This window comes from Pempheris klunzingeri, chromosome 8, assembly GCF_042242105.1.
Source record: "Pempheris klunzingeri isolate RE-2024b chromosome 8, fPemKlu1.hap1, whole genome shotgun sequence".
Classification (NCBI taxonomy): Eukaryota; Metazoa; Chordata; class Actinopteri; order Acropomatiformes; family Pempheridae; genus Pempheris; species Pempheris klunzingeri.
Window position 1 is genome coordinate 25,705,148 of NC_092019.1, and position 20,302 is coordinate 25,725,449.

Consider the following 20,302-nt stretch of genomic DNA (forward strand, 5'->3'; position numbering starts at 1 on the left):
CAGTGGCCAAAACACATCAAGAAGAGCAAAGTTATACATATAAAAACAGATGTTTCCTTGAATGAGAATTTATGTTTTCATATTCTGCTTAATGCTGCTGAAATTACTTCCCACTTCACGGAAAACCCTAAAATCTGAAAATGTACCTTTGAGTGCAAAGACCAAAGTATTAGCAGTTGAATAGTAGCTACTGTATGTATTAAATGTAACCACAAACATTCTGCATTTGTGTGTTTGCTGCTCCCTGAATGTACTTCAAACGTTGCAGTAATATTGTATAGTTTAGGTTTCAGGGTGTTCTCCACCAAACTTCAATAAGACTATGAAGCTGCGATGCTCACAGCTGCTGCCATTGTAGAACCAAACTAACTTAAGTATTGGATCATTAAAGGACCGTGGGACTTGGATTTCTGCTCCAAATTACTCAGAAATCTACCCAACAGTTGACTAGACAGTTGACTGTGAACCACAATGTCAGCATGCAGGTGGTGCTAGAGGAAAAGTCAGAGGATCGTCATCTACGGATCAGGAATGTCTGTGCAAAGCTGCTTGGCGACCCCTCAAAGATTTATGGACATACTGAAGTCTGGAGAGGTGGTAGACTGACAGAGAGACCAGTGCTGCCATCCCTTGAGCTAGCCCGGCTAACGCTAACCACACAGAAAACTTTAGTGTTCTTTCATTTTTCAGGATAAAGATTTTTTTTGGCTACAGATGCTATACAATCTTGGAACTAAACTAAACTGTAACATTTTCAATCTGTTCTTTGAAAGTTACCAGAAATGGGAAAAAAAATGGATAGATTACAGCAACACATCTTTCTGGGTTGTCTCATTAACATTCAAAAGGTTCTGTAAAAGCTGTCAAGTTTCCAGGCTTCTGGTCAAACTGCTGCCACTTCTGTCAGCGTGGGGACTTTGATTCTGCATTAAATTTCATGATCCAATCATATTTTATGCAAACCCTTCTGCTTTGCAACTTCAGTTATCAGAGAAGTGCAGTCATAGTCAAAAAAGAGCAGTTTCCCCATTTGGAATGTTGCGCAGTTAAAAAAAAATAACGCAAAGTGCAAAGCTGCAATATTTAAAGTTTGTGAGTGTGTCTGTGACTTCTGGAGTCGTTTTTGTGAGAGAATTTTGCTTCTGCATCTGAAGAAGCACAACACACACTAACAATGAATGGGTCTGAGGAGTTTGGAGATATTTATTCATACACCTATGATGGACCACAGCCATATAATTCTGGCAGGGTTGGAAGGAATAACTGTCAGAGAAAATAAACTGATTTGTGCTGTGAGTGAGTGTGTGAACTAGTGAGTGATCAGCATTAACTCATAGTTGGGGCTTGTAGTTAGTATAGTCTGTAGCTTGTGCTGTGCTCACATCACTACATTGTAAAGTTTCCTATCATGTGCCAGACTATAATAAAATTAGCATTGGTTGTCTAATACCAGCCAGGAGTATTGGCACTTACCCAAAACAGAACCTAAGGTGCTTCTATCAGCTTGTACCTCGTCTGGCAAAGCGTGATATAACTCCACAGGAACGTTACGTTTAATGGTGCTCTACCTTTACAGCAGGGGGGGTGGAGGCCGCTGCCAATTACTTCCTGTCCCACGTTGCTTCTCATCCCTGAAATCATTGTGCTGACAAATTTGGAAGTTATCAAAAGTTAGGAAACCAGACTTATGGTGACTCACGGCTCACAGAGCACATTTTCATTGAATTGGCTAACTGGGCCCGTGACCACCGCAGCTCCCGGCGAATCCACTGTGTGCACCGAAGGAAGGGCAGCATTCAGTCTCACCTGGTTTTAGCTTCGAGATTCCATCCTAAACTCCTTCATATTGCCAGGAAGATAATCCTCTGGTCTAAAATGAGCACCACAAATGACTGCGTTTTTCTTACGGGGTTGAAGCAGTGAAGTCCACAAAACGCCTGCACAAAACGCACCCAGGCACGACCCAGCAGCTTTCCTTCTCCTGCTGGGAAAACTGTGGAATCCATGTCCTGGTGAAATGCAATTAAAACCTGCGGAGAAAGACCACTCAGATTCACCACCGAGGCGGACAGCGACTCCCTTATGTTACATCACATGACACATTGTTGGGAAATAGAGTGTTTTTAGGTGCTTTTCTGAAAACTGAAGACTTTCTCCTCTGTATTTCTGCCCCTAAGTCTTGTCAAACATATTAAATCCTGCATTACCCTTTAAAATTGTCATTTTCAGACAAGGTTAAGTGTAAAATGTCCCAAAAAATGAACCTGATAATTGCTCTTTAATTCAAATAAACCTTCAGATGATCACTGCTAATGATGAAGTTATGAATCAGTGAAGGCCTGAATACTATCTATACTATCAGCCTAAATACTACTATCTGTCCTACTTCCTTCATGCTTCACAAAAGTGGTGGAAACTTGTTGATGGTTTAAAAAGAAAAGAAAAAACACGGACATAATGGTGGATCCGAAATGTTCCTAAATACCTGAAGCACATGAGCACATGCTCGGTTATCTCGTGTTAAATGAAACAGAACCTATTCCTCGTTACACTACTCGTTACACTGGGATTTAAGGCATTACGGCCCGACACATGGCGCGGATCCAGCCTCCAATCTGTGGGACTTTAGTTCCAGCTGAGCGGATGGAGGGATGGAGGGATGGAGGGATGGAGATGCGGAGGGCGCAGCATCAGCCGAGCCGCGGTCAGAGCGCGTGCGGCAGCTTCTCCGCAGCATCACCGCGCACAACAAGGCTGACACAGACACGGCCGACCTAAATTATATTAGTAACGCAATTATCCTAAAACTCCCCGAGGTGCTCCGCAGTCGGAGAGGGAAATTAATGAAGGAGGAGGGCGCAGTGCGTTGCGCGATTCTTACGTGACAGATGTTCGGAAAAGTGTGGTTGAGTGTAGACAGAAGAGGACGAGGATGAAGAGGGAAGCTGGTCCTGAGCGGAGATGAGCAAGTTTGTCAGTGGGAGGAGGACGATGAGCGTTAAACAGGTGGAGGCTTTACTCTGATGTTTCTTCTGCTCAAAGCTTCAGCTGGTGAGTTTACTCTGGAATTGTATTTTTTCTAGATAAGAAAAAGAAAAAAAAAAAAAACTCCAACTACTATTCAAGTTTCACATTTTTTAAAATCAATTGTACCTGTTGTCAGCCATTTTTTTCCTTCATTATTTCCAGAACAGCAAGTAGTTATTTATAGCAGGTCTTAATCTGACGTTTATCTCTGCTATAGGTGCCACTCTGATTTCACTTATATTCATACAGATGCTTTGGAGTGTGTCTACGGCACCTACTAATCACTCAGTGTTGACTTTATGCCATCCGTTATACCTCATTTATCATTATGGAATTACTATAACAATCCTCAAACCTTCCCATAAAGTGTGCCAGTGTGTTCTGTGGCGTTTGTTTGTGAGTTTGTACAGTTCATGCTTTAAATGTTTCTATGCCGTCATCCTAAATGGAACACAGGGTTGTTCGAGAATTATAAATTTCTTCGTGCTGAAAATATTCCCCACAGCCAGACGTGATGTGGCTCTGGCTAAGGTGAAGTTGAAAATGAGCTCTGAGGAAGTCGCTGATAGCAGTGATTTGTTTTCAGTGTGTCGTTTGAAGCAAAGTTTTCTTTTTGTTGTTGTGTTTAAGACCATTGACTTTTAGGGACGTGTTTGTATTTTTGAGTGTCGTCATAGTCGAAGCCAAAGTCTCTGCAAAATCACAATGAGAGATCTCATTAGAAAAAGCCTCTGACGCTGCTACAGCAGTAGTAACTTGTAGTGTGTCTGGTGCAATGGTGAGTTTCAATACTGACCTATATAGATATTTTTATTCCCTGTGCTTTAATAAATCTCGTCTAGAACCCTAGACGTACCATTACCACTTTACTGTTGAGCCTTGTCGCTTTGTTGTCCGTGTAAATCTGTCTATTTGTTGTTGTTGCTTTTTTGTGGAGTTACTCTCTATCCTCATCCACATAATCCTCAGGATAGTTTGTTCCATAAACCTAAAAAGGGCCACAGCAGACTGTGTTTTAACTGCGTTTCAGCAGGATTATAGACATCAGTATCTGCAGCCTCATTTTCCTCTGGGACAGTGAGGCTGAGTGTGTGTGTGTGTGTGTGTGTGTGTGTGTGTTATTTTTTTCTAAATCAAGATGCTTCACTCTTATCGAACCTCCGTTTGTCAAAACCGCTCATCTTTTCCAAGCTTGGCTCCCCACGTTACACTTTTATGATCATCTCACCTGCAGTCTGATATGAGCCAGGATCAGCGTTTTCAGTGAGGGCGCCGAGGTGAACTCAGACCAGCAGCTAACTCTCTGTCCTCTCCTCCTGTCATAATGAGGACACACATCACATCGGTTGCAATGTGGCTCAGGAGGAGCAGATCACCATCAAGGGAGAACCAAGGATTTGACGCTTGGGAATCTGCCAAATGGGCAATTTAATCAGAGGGCATTTTATGCACAGGAAGTATGTCAGTCTCCTTGTTGGGGAATGATTTATCTGGACTGTTATATTGGGCAGCTGCTCCAGACCTCAATTGATTGCTTCAGGCAAAGAAGTATATGACAAGCCTTTAACTAGTTTCTTTGCTTTGCCTTCATGGCCTCTGTAGTACAAATACAGCAGCGAGGCATTGAAGTTCTTTGTGGGCACTGTAGCTTACACTAATGGAGGAGTATGTCAGTTCTATGATTTGCATCCTTCTGGCTGTGTGACTCGTATGATATCCTACAAAAAACATGAAACAGTTACAGCATCCCCATGACACCTGGATTTTGAACATTCTCAGAGTTTGTTTTGCATGATCCAATAGTGCTCCCATGGCTCAACATTTCCTTCCAGCCTGGATGTTACTGAACATTAAAAGTGAGCTCAGAAGAAATGTGAGGATTTAAAGGTGCTTTTAAAGGTGGAAACTGACTCAAGATGCATAACTTTTGTTATGCTCAGGTTTGTGGGTTTGTGGTTTAACGTCGGTAAAATGGTTTGGGGTATGATGCAGGAAGCTTTCGTCATGGTTTCCCTTTGTTTGATTTACTGAAATCCTCCCTGGTTGAGTCCAAAAGATCCAAAAGTTAAAAAAGCTGAGAGTTATTTTGTTGACAAAAAAATTCATTACAAGGTCGTCTTACAGTGCTTGCTGTTTCCAAAGCTTTTAGTCACACCACATAGCCTTCCTCAGAGGGTGGCTTAGTTGTCAGGAATGATGTGAGGATGAAAGTTTCAAAAATACAAAGTGAGTCTTACTACGACTCCCAGCTACTTCCTCACCACCTGTGCACAGCGGTCTTGTCTATTGTGCTGAATGTCGTCCTCAAGTTGCAGAAAACAGAGCGAGTGCGACCCTTAAAAGAAATAAGGACATAAAGCAGGCTTCTTGAAACACAAACAGCCTCAGCAATAAGTAACAAACTGCCTCTGCTCAAAGTCCCAGAGTGTCTCCACCATGTTATAGGTGTGATGGGTGAGCCTGCTTTGGGTGGGGGGGCTACGAACACTCTTCATACTTTTTGAGTAATTCTTTGTGTGTAAATGCATTTCAGATTATCTTAACCCTTTCATGCATAGAGGTCACTACAGTGCGCAGCTATTCAGAAGCTGTTTTCTTGTATATGCATGATCACATCAGCCACTACAGTGGATGCTACTGCATCATCTCATACACTGCTACCCAGTGGGAAGCCATGGCAAGTGAAAAAAAAAAGAGTGAAACCAAGATGGCCGACAGACAGCCAGAAACACCAAGTTGCTCATTTTTTTCTGTTCAAACCTTCTATAAAAAGGGTAAGAAAAATATGGGGACAAATAACATCTAAGGAGTCATACAATTGCAAAATTTTCCAAGTATTGATTTTGTATTGGGAGGAAATTATGATTACTCACATGTCCACTGAAGTGTACATCATGCATCAGCAGCTATATTTCAACTACTGGACATGTAAATATATCTTTATAAAATATGGGTTGAAAAAAAAAAAAGTTCAAACCTTGTTTTTTATGCCTGAAGATGAATAAAAACACTTGACTGACTGAGGTTATCATAATTCATGCATGAAAGGGTTAAGATTTGGACACTTGTGATTGTACCTTGAAAATGATTGAATAAATATATTTTAAAAATGTCCGTCTTCAAAAAGCCATATGGAGCTTTGCACGCCGCTATTTCACTGCAGGTTTGATTTCTCTCCAACTGCAGCGCCTTAATACCAGGCTTAGCCAAAGATGTTGGCGAGCTCACTGGGAGAAGATGTATCTGAGCCTGGAACAATGCATCCGTTCATCTTCCCACCATGTATCCAGTCCCCAACAGCCACAGTTGTATTCAGTACTTGCCTTGTTTTCACAAAGGCTAAATGTCTCAGTTGTCATATCAAGTCTTTTCTGCGGCGGGTGTGTGTTGTCTTCTTATCTGTACATGAAAACATCTATCCAGGGCACATCAGAAAACATCTATCTGTGGTGCACAGCACTTATAAACCCACCATACACACAAGCACTATTCAGGTCACACTGCCATTTGAAGTCTTGATGAATGGAAAGATCAGATGTTTACAGCCACTGGAGAACTGTAGTCGGGGCATGAATGAGGAGTTGAATGCCACTGGCCTGAGGCTTGTGGCAGCAGAAGCCTTGTGTTGTTTGGCCTTGAAAAAACATTTTTATTCAAGTTGCATGTTTGCTTTCATGCCATGTTTCCTTTTCCAGGACACGTGTGTCCTTTCCAGTTTGATCACATTCATCTGTCATTGTATGGTCTAATGTAGCACTAAACCACATTCCAGTCTGTGTCATAGCTTATAATTATGGATAGTATTTGTATCTGCTGAACTCTCCTCCTTCATTGTGTTAGATATATTTATGCTAAGAATAAGCCAAGGCAGGAAACATATCACAGTCAAAATCACAGAGCAGGTAACAGGCCATTTACAGGAGGAAGCAACAGAGATATCTGGCAAATTAAAGGTTCAAGTGGCTAGTAAATACACTGGCACTAAATGAAGGAACAAGGTGCAGGTGTGGCAGGGAGGAAGCGGCGGGGGGGGGGGTAATTGGCGAGGAGCAGGAAACTCATGGTGGACCGGTTGTTGATGAAGATGTAGTATGTTAAGGGTTAGTAGCCACATTTGGGGCAGTCCTTGTTTTTTTGCTTACCTCACCGTCACGTAGTGTGTGTGTGATGTATTTTTCCTTTATTCTTGGTTTTAATGCTGAGTGGGATGGATTTCCTTTAGGTAGCCCTCATTTTGGTGCCCATCTGTCAGGCTGTTGAGTATGGGGCCTCCATCCGACAATACTTATGAAACAGTTTATCTAAATTACGCCCGCTTACAGCAGCGATCGGCCAGGAAAGTGGTGGACTGTGAGAGGGAGACATGGTTTGAATGTTCTCCAGCTCTCTTTTGTCATTCTTCACACACTGTTCTTGTGTACAACCAAGTGCAACCACCGATGCCTTCGGGGTCAGACAACGTCCTTATTATTTTTTGTACAAAGTACGAAGCCATCCAACACACACAGCACTGTTGAGGAAGCAGAGATCAGGCAGATAGTCTGATGCATCCAGCAGAACGCTATGGCAACACTTTTTTGCCCCAATAGTGTTGCAGTTCGGGACAAGTACAAGTATTTTAGCCTTTAGATGTGGTTGGATGCACACAAAGTGTGAACTTGTTCTTCTCAAGCACACTGAACTCCTTCACAACCTATTCATTCGAGATGAATGGCTTTTGCTGGTATTCGAAACATCACCTCCCTTCGAGCAGAAGAGAAAATCAAAGGTAAAAGCCACCATTAAACTAGCTGTATGTTCAATAGCTTCATGTATCCGTTCCATTCCATAACCATTAGTCCAGGCCGGGGGAGCTGGAGCCTATTTAGCATGCAGTTGGCAAGTCTCAGGGTCCCTGGAGAGGTGGTCAGTCCTTCACACTGCTCTATTGGTGGTTTATCAAAAGAATGACTGAACGTAATTGATGTGATGATGTCACAGTTATGTAATCAGGTGTCATATGGAGAATAAAGAGACGCAGTCCAATGATCAGGTCAAAGAATTTTTCTGCCTCCACATGCATGATACCCCTTCCTGTCCATATCCAGGTTTCATATGCTGTAGACATCACTTAATGTCAGAATTGCAATGGACGGTACAAAAAGGAAGAAAATCAATGCAGCAGCAGCCCAGGTTTCTTCTCTTTGAATCCACACATCTGTCTCTTTGTCCAAACCAGGCACCCACATTACCCACTGTGCAACTCAGCTGCTGACAATTTGCTCTGATATTTGGGTGGTATGGTCGACAGAGCACTCGACCCAGAGGAGGTCTGGGTGGATAGTCCACAACTTGGGTTCTCTCTTCAACAGTCAATGCTCCTACCTTTTAACCATGACGGTGATTGTCTCCCAACATCATAGAATGTAAGAGCAGGATTCAGATTAAAATCTTTATTTATATAGTGTCCTTGTTTCTAGCGAGAAGTACTCGTGTGTAGCATGTGTAGTTTACACGGAGACAGACATACACAGGTAATGGAAACAGCGAAGCAAAGAAACAGCAATAAACACAGCAGCGGCTGTGGAACAGAGTCTGTGACCTGCCGGTTACAGGAAGCCTCCAATCCCCTCCCACACATGTACAGCACTGGCATCCTTTTCTGCCTTTGCGCCGCTCTGGCTGAGGCTCAGTTGGAAACCAGGTGGGATTGTGGATCTACCCCATCAGATTAGCATACAGACCGGCAAGTGTGCCAAAGAGGGAAGGCTCCACCTGCACACTAGTGAGGGGAGATTATGGACCTGATCGCTTTTCCATGAAACCTAAAAAAAACAAAAAACACTAGTGATTTTTTTCCTCCTCTGTCGTCATGCTTACCTCATTTTACCTCAGGTTTAGCTTTCTTTGACACAACCTTTAGCTTTTGGTTGAGTAGGTAAAAGTCCTTACTTACTGTACTTATCTCCTTCGTCCATGAAACAACTCAACTACTTTACCTTTGGGTGTCCTTTTGCTATATGACATCTCCTTAATGCTCTAGTTTTCTCTCCATGTTCCTTTTGTTCCCCCTTTTCTCCTTCTTGTATTGTCCCTCCCTTTTCCTTCTATTGTTTACCACATCTCTTTCTCATTATTAGTCTTTTCCCCTGTTTTCTCTGTTTTGATTAATTTCCATACTTTTCCCACCTTATTTTCAACCCTTTTTCTCCATGTTGCTCTCATTATCTATTTCTCCATCCTGCTTTTCCCCCTTTTTCTCCTCCCTTTCATTGTTGCCCCCCATTTCTCATCAGCCATTTCCCTCCTCGTTCCATTCCTTTTCCACCCCTTTGCTTTTGTCTGTTTCCTCCAGCTTCCCTCAGCTTCATGTATCTCTACATTTGATACTTTTACTTTTAATAATCATTTACTGTTGCTCAAGTGAAAATTTGCCATTTTCTTCCAGAGTAGACTCACCACTTTTACTTTATGATCTGAATTCTATATTACAAACATAAGGCTACATTTTTGATATCTCTCAACAGCCAGTGAAACAGCAGGTCTGCTGCCCCACATTTTATGATTGCAATTGATGTCAACAGTCATCTGTATGTTGCCTGTTGCTGTAGTTTCATCAGTGGTGACCCGTTCCAGGTTAAGAGGCCTTTGCCTCTGATCAGCCAGCTCGTCTTTAATGCGTGACCTCCCCTTATCCCTCTGATGTACGTCGATGGGTCCGACGCATCATTGCTGTTAGCTGAGACGACCTAATTTGTCACATCACATAGGCACTGCGCTGAGACTAATTCCCTTCCCTCATTTATTTGTGCTATTATTAATATTGCAGACGGCGCACTTTGTGTGACGTTGCACAGAGTCTTAACTCTCTCCTCGTCAGAATGAGGAATTACAGCAGAGTGCTTTACCCAACACGCAGTCTGGAACAAGACCGATGTTAGCGAATCTGTCACTGTGACCCACTTCCAGCGCACAGTACATGGGTGTAAACACTCAAACACACCCATACTTAGAGCGCCTGTCCTCATCTCTCCCGCCGTCTATGTCACACGTCCTCTTTTTTTCATGTCAGTTATGTCATGTAAAGGCATCTAGTTACCAAATAGCATGACAAAGACAAGAGGAGACGGTAACAGAAAGGAAAAGGGGAACAATGATAACAAGGGAAGACAATTTTATCTATATAGCACATTTCATTAAAGGTAAAATCAATGCAAGTGACATAAACATGCATACAGCAGCGGGTAATAGCAATAAAAAAGAAAGAAAAAGAGAGAAAAATCACCCACACCAAAATAAATGGACAAACTATATATGTACACAGACACACACTGAACCTGGTTTCTGTGTTCTCTGCCTTTCTCATCACAGTTTGTTCTTCTCTAAAAACTTTTTCTAAACAGGCTAAGTAAAGAAACAGTACCCTCCACACCATTCAGATGAAATAATTCATGTTCAAGAGGCACAGAGACAATTAATATAATCCTATTTGTCACAGACACAAGCTCACAGCCACAGTCACACACACTTTTCTTTATCTCCCCCTCCCACAACCATGCAACCAGGCAAATGCACCCTTCCTTGGGGACATTAGTATTCATGGGTCTGCACTTTCCTCACAGCCTTTTAAAAAATTATCAAATCAGAGATGTCTTGCCTGACCTCCACACAGTCTGTAGAATGTTCTCCAATGAGCGCAGACATTATGTAATGTAGACGTGAATCATGTGAAGATTATATTACTGCACAACAAAAAGGATTATGTGATAACAACAGATGCTCAATTTTCACGTGTGTCATGTCAATTGTCACACTGTGTCATTTAGTTTAGCTAATAATTAAACTATGAGAAAACATGCAGCAATCAGGGGAGAAATGTGCCAGTATGGTCTTGGTATAACATATTTAGATTTAAAAAAAAAAAAAGATAAGTGATAATGATGATAAATGATAAGTTTATTTTGACTCCCTTTCTGTTATTGTAATTTTATTAGTAATCAAATCTGAAACTAATAGAACTAAAAGCTTGCTAGCTAACATTAGCAGTGATTCCCACCAGAAGTTACATTCACATATTTCAGCGCCTGCTGATTCATTGGCAGCTGGTTTGGATTTAGGTGGGGTTGTTACTGCCCACCATGTTTCAGTATTAAACCTTTTGTTTCTACTTTTTCATCAGTCCCAGACTCCTCTTGTTGTGGGAAAAGCTTCTATGTTCTCTCCCTTGCATTTCAAGCATTTTGTTTATTTTGCGTAGACATGGCTCCTGACATGATCTTGTTTACAGCCTCTTTCCCTGACAAACCCAAAGGGGAAAGACCAGGGGACTTTTGTTTTCCAGCTATGCACCCGACAGCTGTTCTGCCAGCAAACCTTTTAATATTTGCTGCTTGCATGCAGGAGGTCTCGGGGGCCATCACGCTGCAGCAGGTGCCAGAAGCTCGTAAAAAAAAACAAAAAAAAAACTAATACACACACACCAACTCCACCACCACCACAGTTGCACATCCAACCACAGTTTTAACAATTCAAGCACAACACACACAGACACATAGAGAAAGTGCAAAGCCACAAGCTCACGCTCTGTGATCCCCGCACTGTTGTTCTGTTCCAGCGGCTTTAATTGGGGATTTGAGCCAGGCTCTTGTCTTTCTCACTGTGACGAGCTAAAAATAGCTCTTTGACAAGTGTCAGGAAACCCAGCCGGGATCAGACTGTGTTCTCTGTCAGACTGGCTGCTTGGCACAGGGATTCACACTCGGGGCCGTCAAACTCCGAGGAAAACAAAGACTATCACCCTTGCAGCCTACGTGAGGTCATGTTCTTGTTTCATGCACCTGTTGCAAAGGAAGTATCCGCTAAAACCGTCGCCTCCATGGTTGCAGGCTGTCTGTGAAAGTTTTTCACATTTTGCTGGTAACAGTTAGGAGCCGAGCTCAGAGAGAGAGATCCTTTTCAAGCCATATTGCAGCTGAGAAGAAGAGTTCAAGTCAATTTAGAATCACTGCCTCGTCTTTGCTTCTGGCCTCGTTACAGCAAGATAATGACACACGTCGCTGCTCACTGTAGCACTTAGCTGAATGTGATCCTGGGCAGAAATATTCATTTTAGCAGTGCGGTGAATAAGGTGAACGCTTCAAATGTTCCAGCGGAGCTGAGATGCTGAATTGAGCATTCCTAGTGGCATAATAACAAACTGCACACACTGTGATGAACACACTTTGGTGACCGCCCTCTGCATCAACACACACTGACCATGTCATTTTGAATAAAATCATTTGTCGGATTGTTGAATTTCACCCGTAGTTTGATCAAAATAATCTTTCATAATCATAACAGGCGGGGAAACAAAAAGCAACTGTGGAGAGCTAAGTAATGACTAAATCTGCAGCTGTGTGCAGTCGGTGAAGAAAGTCCTAATTTTAACACAGGGTGGCAACTGTCCACAGATTGATGTAAGGCGATAAGGGCCCGAGCTGAGGGACTTGATGAGTTTCGCCTGATGACAGAGCAGGCGCAGTCAAGGAAGTTGAATTATTTCAAAGAATTAAAGATGGCTGGATGCTGCCAAAGGATTGTCTGAAGAAAGGTCACGTCTGATTTTCTTTGATACTGTTTGCATTTTGGCATCGTGAGGCTTTATTAGGTAAGAGTTGGCTCCTGCTTGGCTTCATGAGAGTGGAGGTTTTTGAGTTATGCAAAAAAGGCTTTTGCAGGGACCTGCTTTTGCTTTTGGTATAAGCGAATCCATGAAACAACCAGATGGAAAGACTTCCCTCCGCAACCAAACAACATTATTATATTAATATTAGACTGAATTGAACAAAAATGATTAACAAACTTCTGAGAAATAACAGTAGGAGGAGGAAAAAGCAGGAACAAGTGTGACAATGAATAACAAAAAAAAAAAAGTCTCCCGTTCCATCAAATCAATTATATTATTATTAATCAACAATTAATTACAAGGCATAACATTCTGCTAGTAATTTTCAAGATCTCGTGGGCTTATTTCTGTCAAATCTTGGACATAATCACCAAAACAAACTACACATTTTGATAAATACACTTTGGTGGCTGTCCTCCTCACCAACAAACACTTTGACAAGATGACAAAATCTGACAAGATCGTTTGTCAGATTGTAGAATTAATAATAATAATTGATTTATGAGCGTGTTTGAAAGTATAGAACAAAGACTCAGCATCGAAGGACTTTCATGGCGTTGATGGTGGAGCTCCCTGACAGCAATATGGTTATAGACATAGATGCCTCTTTGTTTGACAGAACAGAGTTCTGTATCGTTTTCCTCAAGTTTGAGGTGTTGACTTCTGTCCTCGACCACTGGAGCAGCAGCTCTTTGAGTGACTCTAAAAACTCTAAACTACATCATTAATAATAGAAACACCCAGTGGCTGTGCGTAATAGAAAATAGTTAGCGTAATTAACACTGTAACAGGACACTCATGTGACTGCACTCCACGCAAGGTGAGAAATAGATGTCAAAATTACAAGCGCATTTATTCCCTCACTTTCTAATTTGACGGACGGGGTCAGTCCTGGCCATGACTCCGGGGTCGTGACCTTTGGCAGGCTGGAGCTTTGTGATGTGTTCAGGGACTCAGAGGAGGGGTGATGCTGATTGGCTGGAAAGGCTCAGCAACTGACAGTCCACCCCCCTGAGATACACACACACACCTGCCAGTCTCCGTCTCTCATAAGGTGGCCCTGGGGGGTATCAACACGTTTAAAATGTGAGCCCCTCCCATGTATTCCACTCAGATAGGAGACTACGGGGACTTGTTTAGGTTCTAGAATGCTTGTTACTAATACTTGTTGTCAGTTTCTTTACATTTGAATGTTTGCATCCAAGGAAGAGGAAGGGTAAAAAAGTGCCTGAAAGAGCAGTAAGACCGTTGTGGGACAGTAAAACTCATTTATGATCCCATATGAGTCCTTTTTTAGAATAACTCATGAAGGTCTTTAAGGCACTGCTGCATTATGCTAGAAAAATAAAGGTCCAAATTTACTACATTAGGCCTCTCACTGAAAAACTGCCTTACAAAAACAACAAAAAAATGAACAAATAAAAGTTAGAATTGAATATTGGGGCTTTCACAAATTGCTTTACTATAGTAGAAATTCTCCCCCCAATCAGGCAAAATGAAAAGTCCAGCATTTAATAAAAAGCCAGTATCGATGTCTGGCGTGTCTGGTTTATCTAAGAGCACAAGTGTTGGGTTGGGAGTCAGCCCTCCCCACCAACCAGTATAAGAGCTGTATGCGTGAAGAGCAGAGATGAGACAGAGACTTTGCAGCTCTGGGACTGTCGACAACTCTGCCACTTAGAGGAGAGGCTGCAGCGAGGGCGAGTCCACACTGTGGAAGCTGCCCGATGGTGGAGACTGAGAAGCTGCTGCTGCTGCTGCTGCTGCAGGTTGGCCTCAGTCTGGGATTTCATTCTAGTTATGTATTGGATTATTATTTTCTGAAGTATAATATGCAATATCTTCCACTTGTTATGAAATAATAACTTTGTTCCATTTGACCGCAGTTCGTGATTTAGGCTGTGAGTTTTCTGTGCAGTTGCAGTTGTGCAGTAGATTTTAAGCGCTGTGTTAAAAATCAGAGTTGATTCTTTAATCTTAATTACCTTTGCTGCAAGTACTGTAGCAGGTCTCAGCTGGGGTTGTTGGAGAGGGATATACATAATTTAGGACACATACTTAGCCACCACCTGTTTATTCAAGTGGCAAAGGGCAGGCACCAGCAGAATAATGTAATTATGTAATATTTCTCTGTGCATATTTCACATCACCTCTTTTAGACACTTTTCCTATCCAAGTTGCTTTTATTCTTTACGCACTATTATTATCAGTAACATTACTATTTATTGTAAAATGCCTGTTTTGATCTGTCTATTTATTCTGGTTTTTAGCACCTTTTCTTATCTTAGTAGAAAAGTGTTGTATTGAGTTACGTCAGCTCTGTTTTTATGCTTTCTTAACCCGAATCTGTTTTTCTATTTAAACTCATTGTGTCACTTAAGTATTTCTCTTCAAACTCTATATACACTGCACACTGATTCCTTGATTTAAAACACTGTTCACTGTACAAAAAAGCAACAGTTATGAAGTCAAGTGAAGTGTAGACTTTTGATATGAAAAACCTGCAGGAAGAGCAGCAAGAGTAGAGATTTCTCTTCAGGAGAAACATACATGCAATAGGTCTTGTACATAAAGAGTTACCTTCCATCTTTTCCCTGATTCGCCTACATATTGTGATAGTTTTTATTGTTTAAATGTTGTACTCGAATCTTTGGTACATATTTTACATTATCCAGAAAATCTATAACATCTATACCACCCTCCCCTTGTTGCTGACTGGCTCCAGTTAGTTTGCCTAAATCCAGATGCCTGGCCCAGAGGTCAAAGCTTTTATCCCGACGAAGCATCATCTGCTTTGTCAGAGGCGTCGCCCATGTGGCTAATACTTCAGATCATATGTGGACTCATATGGAGTCATGTGGAGTATGTACAGTAGTATTAATGAGGCCTTTCCGGTCTTTACAGAGATAGAATGTCCTGACTAAAAGGTGAAATCAGTTAAGTAGAGATTTGTCGTCTGTGGTGCAGAGATGTAGGCCGGTCTTATCAGCTGCTTTACACCAGACATGCTCTGCCATCCAAAATGTGTACTTTTTGTTGCATGTGCCCTCATTTTAAATTACAAGTAGAGAAACATATACTAAGGGAGCACCAGGAATTAATTACTGGACACTGTCAGAAGTAGAAATAGTGCCACCATGTTGTTGTCCTGGTTTCCATTTGCAGGAACAAATAAACTTTAATGCATGAAGCTCATGAGATGGATTTTTTTTTCTTATTTCTGGCCTTTTACAGTTTTTGTATTTTTATTTTATTTTATTTTAGACTACACCATGAGGCTGATGGCCCTTGATGAATTTAAATTGAATGGGATTAATTGTTAATATCCACCTTTGGATCTTTTATTTTGACTTAAAACTTAATTTTCTTACTCCCTCTTCTATCCAGGTCACTCTAAAGGGCATGCTATTGATGGAACCACATCCCTTCATAGGACTTAACTCAAGTCTGATTCCAGCTTGACTGCCACTGGTTATGAAAATCTGCACTCCAAGACTGAAAAGGTTTGTCTTTAACTAAAGTTTAACTAAATGAATAACACAATACAAACATATCTTGCCTGGGATTTAACCCTGTATTTCTTTTTTTTTAAAAAAAACATAAATTCCAACTCTTATATACACATTAAAATGTCAGCATTCATTTTCGAAAACATCAACACTAATGTGTTAATGTCTGTCTCTTTTCAGGCTGGGGGTAAGATGTTTGTGGAGTCAGTCATCCAATGGGGAGTGTGGAGCATCCTGCTCCAGTTTGGAGTGGGTGTATTTGCAGGAAGCTGTCCTCCACGCTGTGTGTGTCGACCTGACGCTAAAGAGGTGATCTGCTCTGGCAAACATTTGAACTCAGTGCCAGAGGGTTTCTCCAGTGATGCCAGGCGCTTGGATTTAACCCACAATAAGATTAAAACTGTTGCACGCCGCCAGTTCTTTGGCCTCCTGCAACTTCAAGACTTGGATCTCAGTGATAATATAATCTCCATGATTGAGGTGGAGGCTTTCCAGGGCCTACAGAATCTCAGGACACTTCGGATTAAGAATAATCGACTCAAGATCATCCCGGTTGGGGTGTTTTCTGGCCTGTCCAGTCTGCGCTCACTGGATTTGAGCCAGAATGAGATTCTTGTCTTCTTGGACTATACCTTCAAAGAAATGGTGAACCTGCAAACGCTGGAAGCTGAGGAGAATGACTTGGTCTTTATCTCCCAGCGGGCCTTCTTTGGTCTGCAGAATCTGCAGGAGCTCTACATAGACCGCAGCAACCTAACCTCCATTCCCACTGAGGCACTGTCCCAGCTCCAGAGCCTGACACACCTTCGCATGCTACGCCTCACCATTTCTACACTGCCCAATAACGCTTTCCGCCGACTCCACCGTCTACGTAGCCTCCTGATTGCAAACTGGCCAGCGTTGGACACTATGGCTGGCAACAGCCTGATCGGTCTTAATTTGACCTCGCTTGTCATCAGCAGCTGCAATCTTAGTTCTATTCCTTACTCAGCGCTTCGTCACCTTGTGTATTTGCGCTACCTGGACCTGTCCTACAATCCCATCACTGTTATCCAAGGTAATCTTCTAGGGGACCTCCTTAGACTTCAGGAGCTACATCTAGCTGGGGGGGCCCTGATACGAATAGAGCCAGGGGCCTTTAGAGGACTGTCCTACTTTCGCATGCTTAATGTGACATCCAATCAACTCACTACGCTGGAGGAAAGCGTCCTCCACTCTGTGGGGAACCTTCAGGTGTTGCGATTGGATGGGAATCCTCTTGCATGTGACTGTCGGCTCCTTTGGGTGGTCCGCCGCCGATTGCGCTTGAACTTTGATGGACATCAGCCCACTTGTTCATCTCCTGATGTGGTAAGACAGCGTGAATTCAGAGACTTCTCTGAGAAGGAGCTTCCAAGGCTGTTTACTTGCCGCCCTGCCCGTATCGTGGAGCGCAGGCGACAGGAGGTGAGAGTAGAGGAGGGCACTACCGTTCTTTTCTCATGTAAGGCGGATGGAGATCCAATCCCAGCCATCACTTGGATCTCATCCCATAAGAATGTGGTTTCTTCCACAGGGCGAATAAGAATTTTGCTCAATGGTACTCTAGAAGTGCGTTTTGCCCAAGTTCAGGACAGTGGCACATATCAGTGCCTGGCGGGCAATGCAGCGGGCAATGACAGCCTCACTGTTGGTCTGTATGTAAAGGGGCTCCCTCGTAACCGAACCATTCCCTTCCTCACTGAGGAGGGCTGGACAGAGCCTTCAAATCCCCAAGCTGCCAACTCCTCAGCTCAAATGGCCAAGCCATACCCATTTGACGCAAAAACCCTTATCATCGCCACCACCATGGGCTTCCTGTCTTTCCTCAGCTCGGTGGCCATCTGTTTTGTTTTCATGTTCTTCTGGAGTCAGAGCAAAGGTCAGATCAAACACACAGCAACTATTGACTTTGTTCCTCGGTCTTCCATGGGTGGCGGAGGAGGGGAAGGAGGTGACGGTGGCAGGTTCACTATGAAACTTATTTAAAACCAAGGAGGTTGAAGGGATCTTCATATTGACTGCAAGACCCAGTATGGACCCAACATTGGGACACTCGAGGACAGACATCTCTATTCAAAAGCCGCTCTAGAAAGCAAATCAGAGGCTGTTTGTTGGGCTTGTGCTAGCCCTCTTCTAATTTTAGAGTAAATTACATCTCAGCACCCACTTTGCTGTGTTATCTAAATAATGAATATCTCATGATCCTGGAATAGAAAGATGTTAAAAGATTGTAGGCAGAGCTGTCTCATGGTTGCTGTGCATTTATTTTCAGCACATTTTGCTTTCAATAAGAAAATCACTATTCACTTAGCACAGGTCGAATTTATATATAGCATGGAATTATAAAATAGTTTCAATTTTCACAGATTTTGGGATTAACCCATGAAAACAGTATGACACATTTACGAAAGGTTTCTGCTTTTTCAAAACATATCAGGTGCTTGTTTAATTATCCACATTGTACAAGTGTGCTCAGCTTTATATCTTCACTTGCCAATACAAGCCAAGTAAACATTTGCCCTTTTGACCCTCCAGTTGCTATTTCTGTTTACCCACAGAGACTGCCAATTCAGCATTGGCCATAATACTTAAACATGTGAATATATGACTGCAAAGCTTTTGATACTTGCAATAAATACATATGAAATCGACTAGCCTAATAATATCTAATGATAAACTTTATGGTTAAATTTTGGACATTTTTGAGCTTTGCAGTATGTTTCAAGTATGCTGCATTGGAGATGTGTTTTCTGTTATGGGTACTGCTTATTTTAAATGACCGTGTAGCAGTGTAAAGGAACTGCTAGCATACTATAATGTACATAAAAACGTTCCCATTTCACACTTCAGGTCCAAAATGGATCACTGTCTTTCTTTTGTAACATATTAGTTTAGCATATAAACATTTGAGGACTCTTTGTTCCATAAGAAGATGCAATGATTTCTCCTTTTTATATTCAAGAAAACACTTTTTTATTTTTTAGCCACACAAAACACTGAAAAATATGTGCCTCAGTAACATTCTCACCATCGACAAAGAGAATGCTCACCTGATCATTGTTATCTTGTAAATATTTAGGTCAAGGGCGTGTGTGTGCGCTGGGTTTATTCTGTCATTTTATCTAGTTCTGGGGATTAGTGTCACTCAAATATGCCACTCTTGTTGTGTATAAACGTAACTGTGTAGAGACTCTACGCACAAAGCTATGCTTTATTATGAAAGGAAAGGAGGATGTAAATGATGCACACATACAGCACTGACAGGTTTGTTTATTTGCTTGTTTATAAAGGACTGCTTTTTTCATTTTCCTTTATTAAATGCCTATATTTAAACCTGCCTTGTGTGTATTGATTGCCTTGAATTGTTTTCATCTAAAATATTTTGGAATGTTATCAAATGGGGGAAAACCGATCCAATCATCTTAAAACCAATCTCTCAGAGGATCTTCATCTGAAATGACTCAGTTGTTGGAAAATTGGCAAGAGAGGGACACATTTTCTTGCATAACCAAAGCACTTAATCTCTGTGCTGTGAGTCTATTGTGTGGGCTTTGTGTTCAATTTGAGACAAAAAGTGGCCTTGTTGCCCCTTTGTGAGACAACAAAGCTACAGCTGGCAGATAGCCACACAAATGTGCGCTTGTCTTCTTTTTTTTTCTGAGTGAATACTAAGGATTATGCATGCAGAGGAATACTGTTGTGCTGTCTGTTTTCTCTCACAGTCATCCTGCGGAAACACAAAATATGCCTCCCCAGCACAATATCCTTCACTCACTGCTGACTGTCTTAACACAGAATATTGCACTTGAGAGTGATAACCCAAACATTAGAAAATGAACTACCCTCACTTCATCTCCAAACAGTTTAGAGACTTGCAGTGCTCAAAGTGCATTCGCTAAACGGAAAATCATCTTGTCTGTCTAATGCAGTTTCCCAGAATAACCTCAAAAATAAAGAAAAAAAACTGATAATCACGTGTATGAGCAGAGATCTAAACCCCTTTGGATTACCTCTGCATGTCTCAATCTGTTATATAGGTCTGTCTAGTGGGTGCTATCCACTGGCCCAGCTTGGCCTGTCATATTATCTATTTTAATACACC

The 20,302-nt window shown here is 42.0% G+C and overlaps 1 protein-coding gene across 1 annotated transcript; it reads left to right on the plus strand.

Annotated features, from left to right (window-relative positions):
- The first annotated feature begins 16,371 nt into the window (after nt 1–16,371).
- Nucleotides 16,372–18,186, plus strand: lingo4b (leucine rich repeat and Ig domain containing 4b). The gene has a single exon (XM_070834963.1). It carries the CDS (start codon nt 16,372–16,374, stop codon nt 18,184–18,186), a length of 1,815 nt encoding a protein of 604 aa, XP_070691064.1.
- Nucleotides 18,187–20,302: the final 2,116 nt, after the last annotated feature.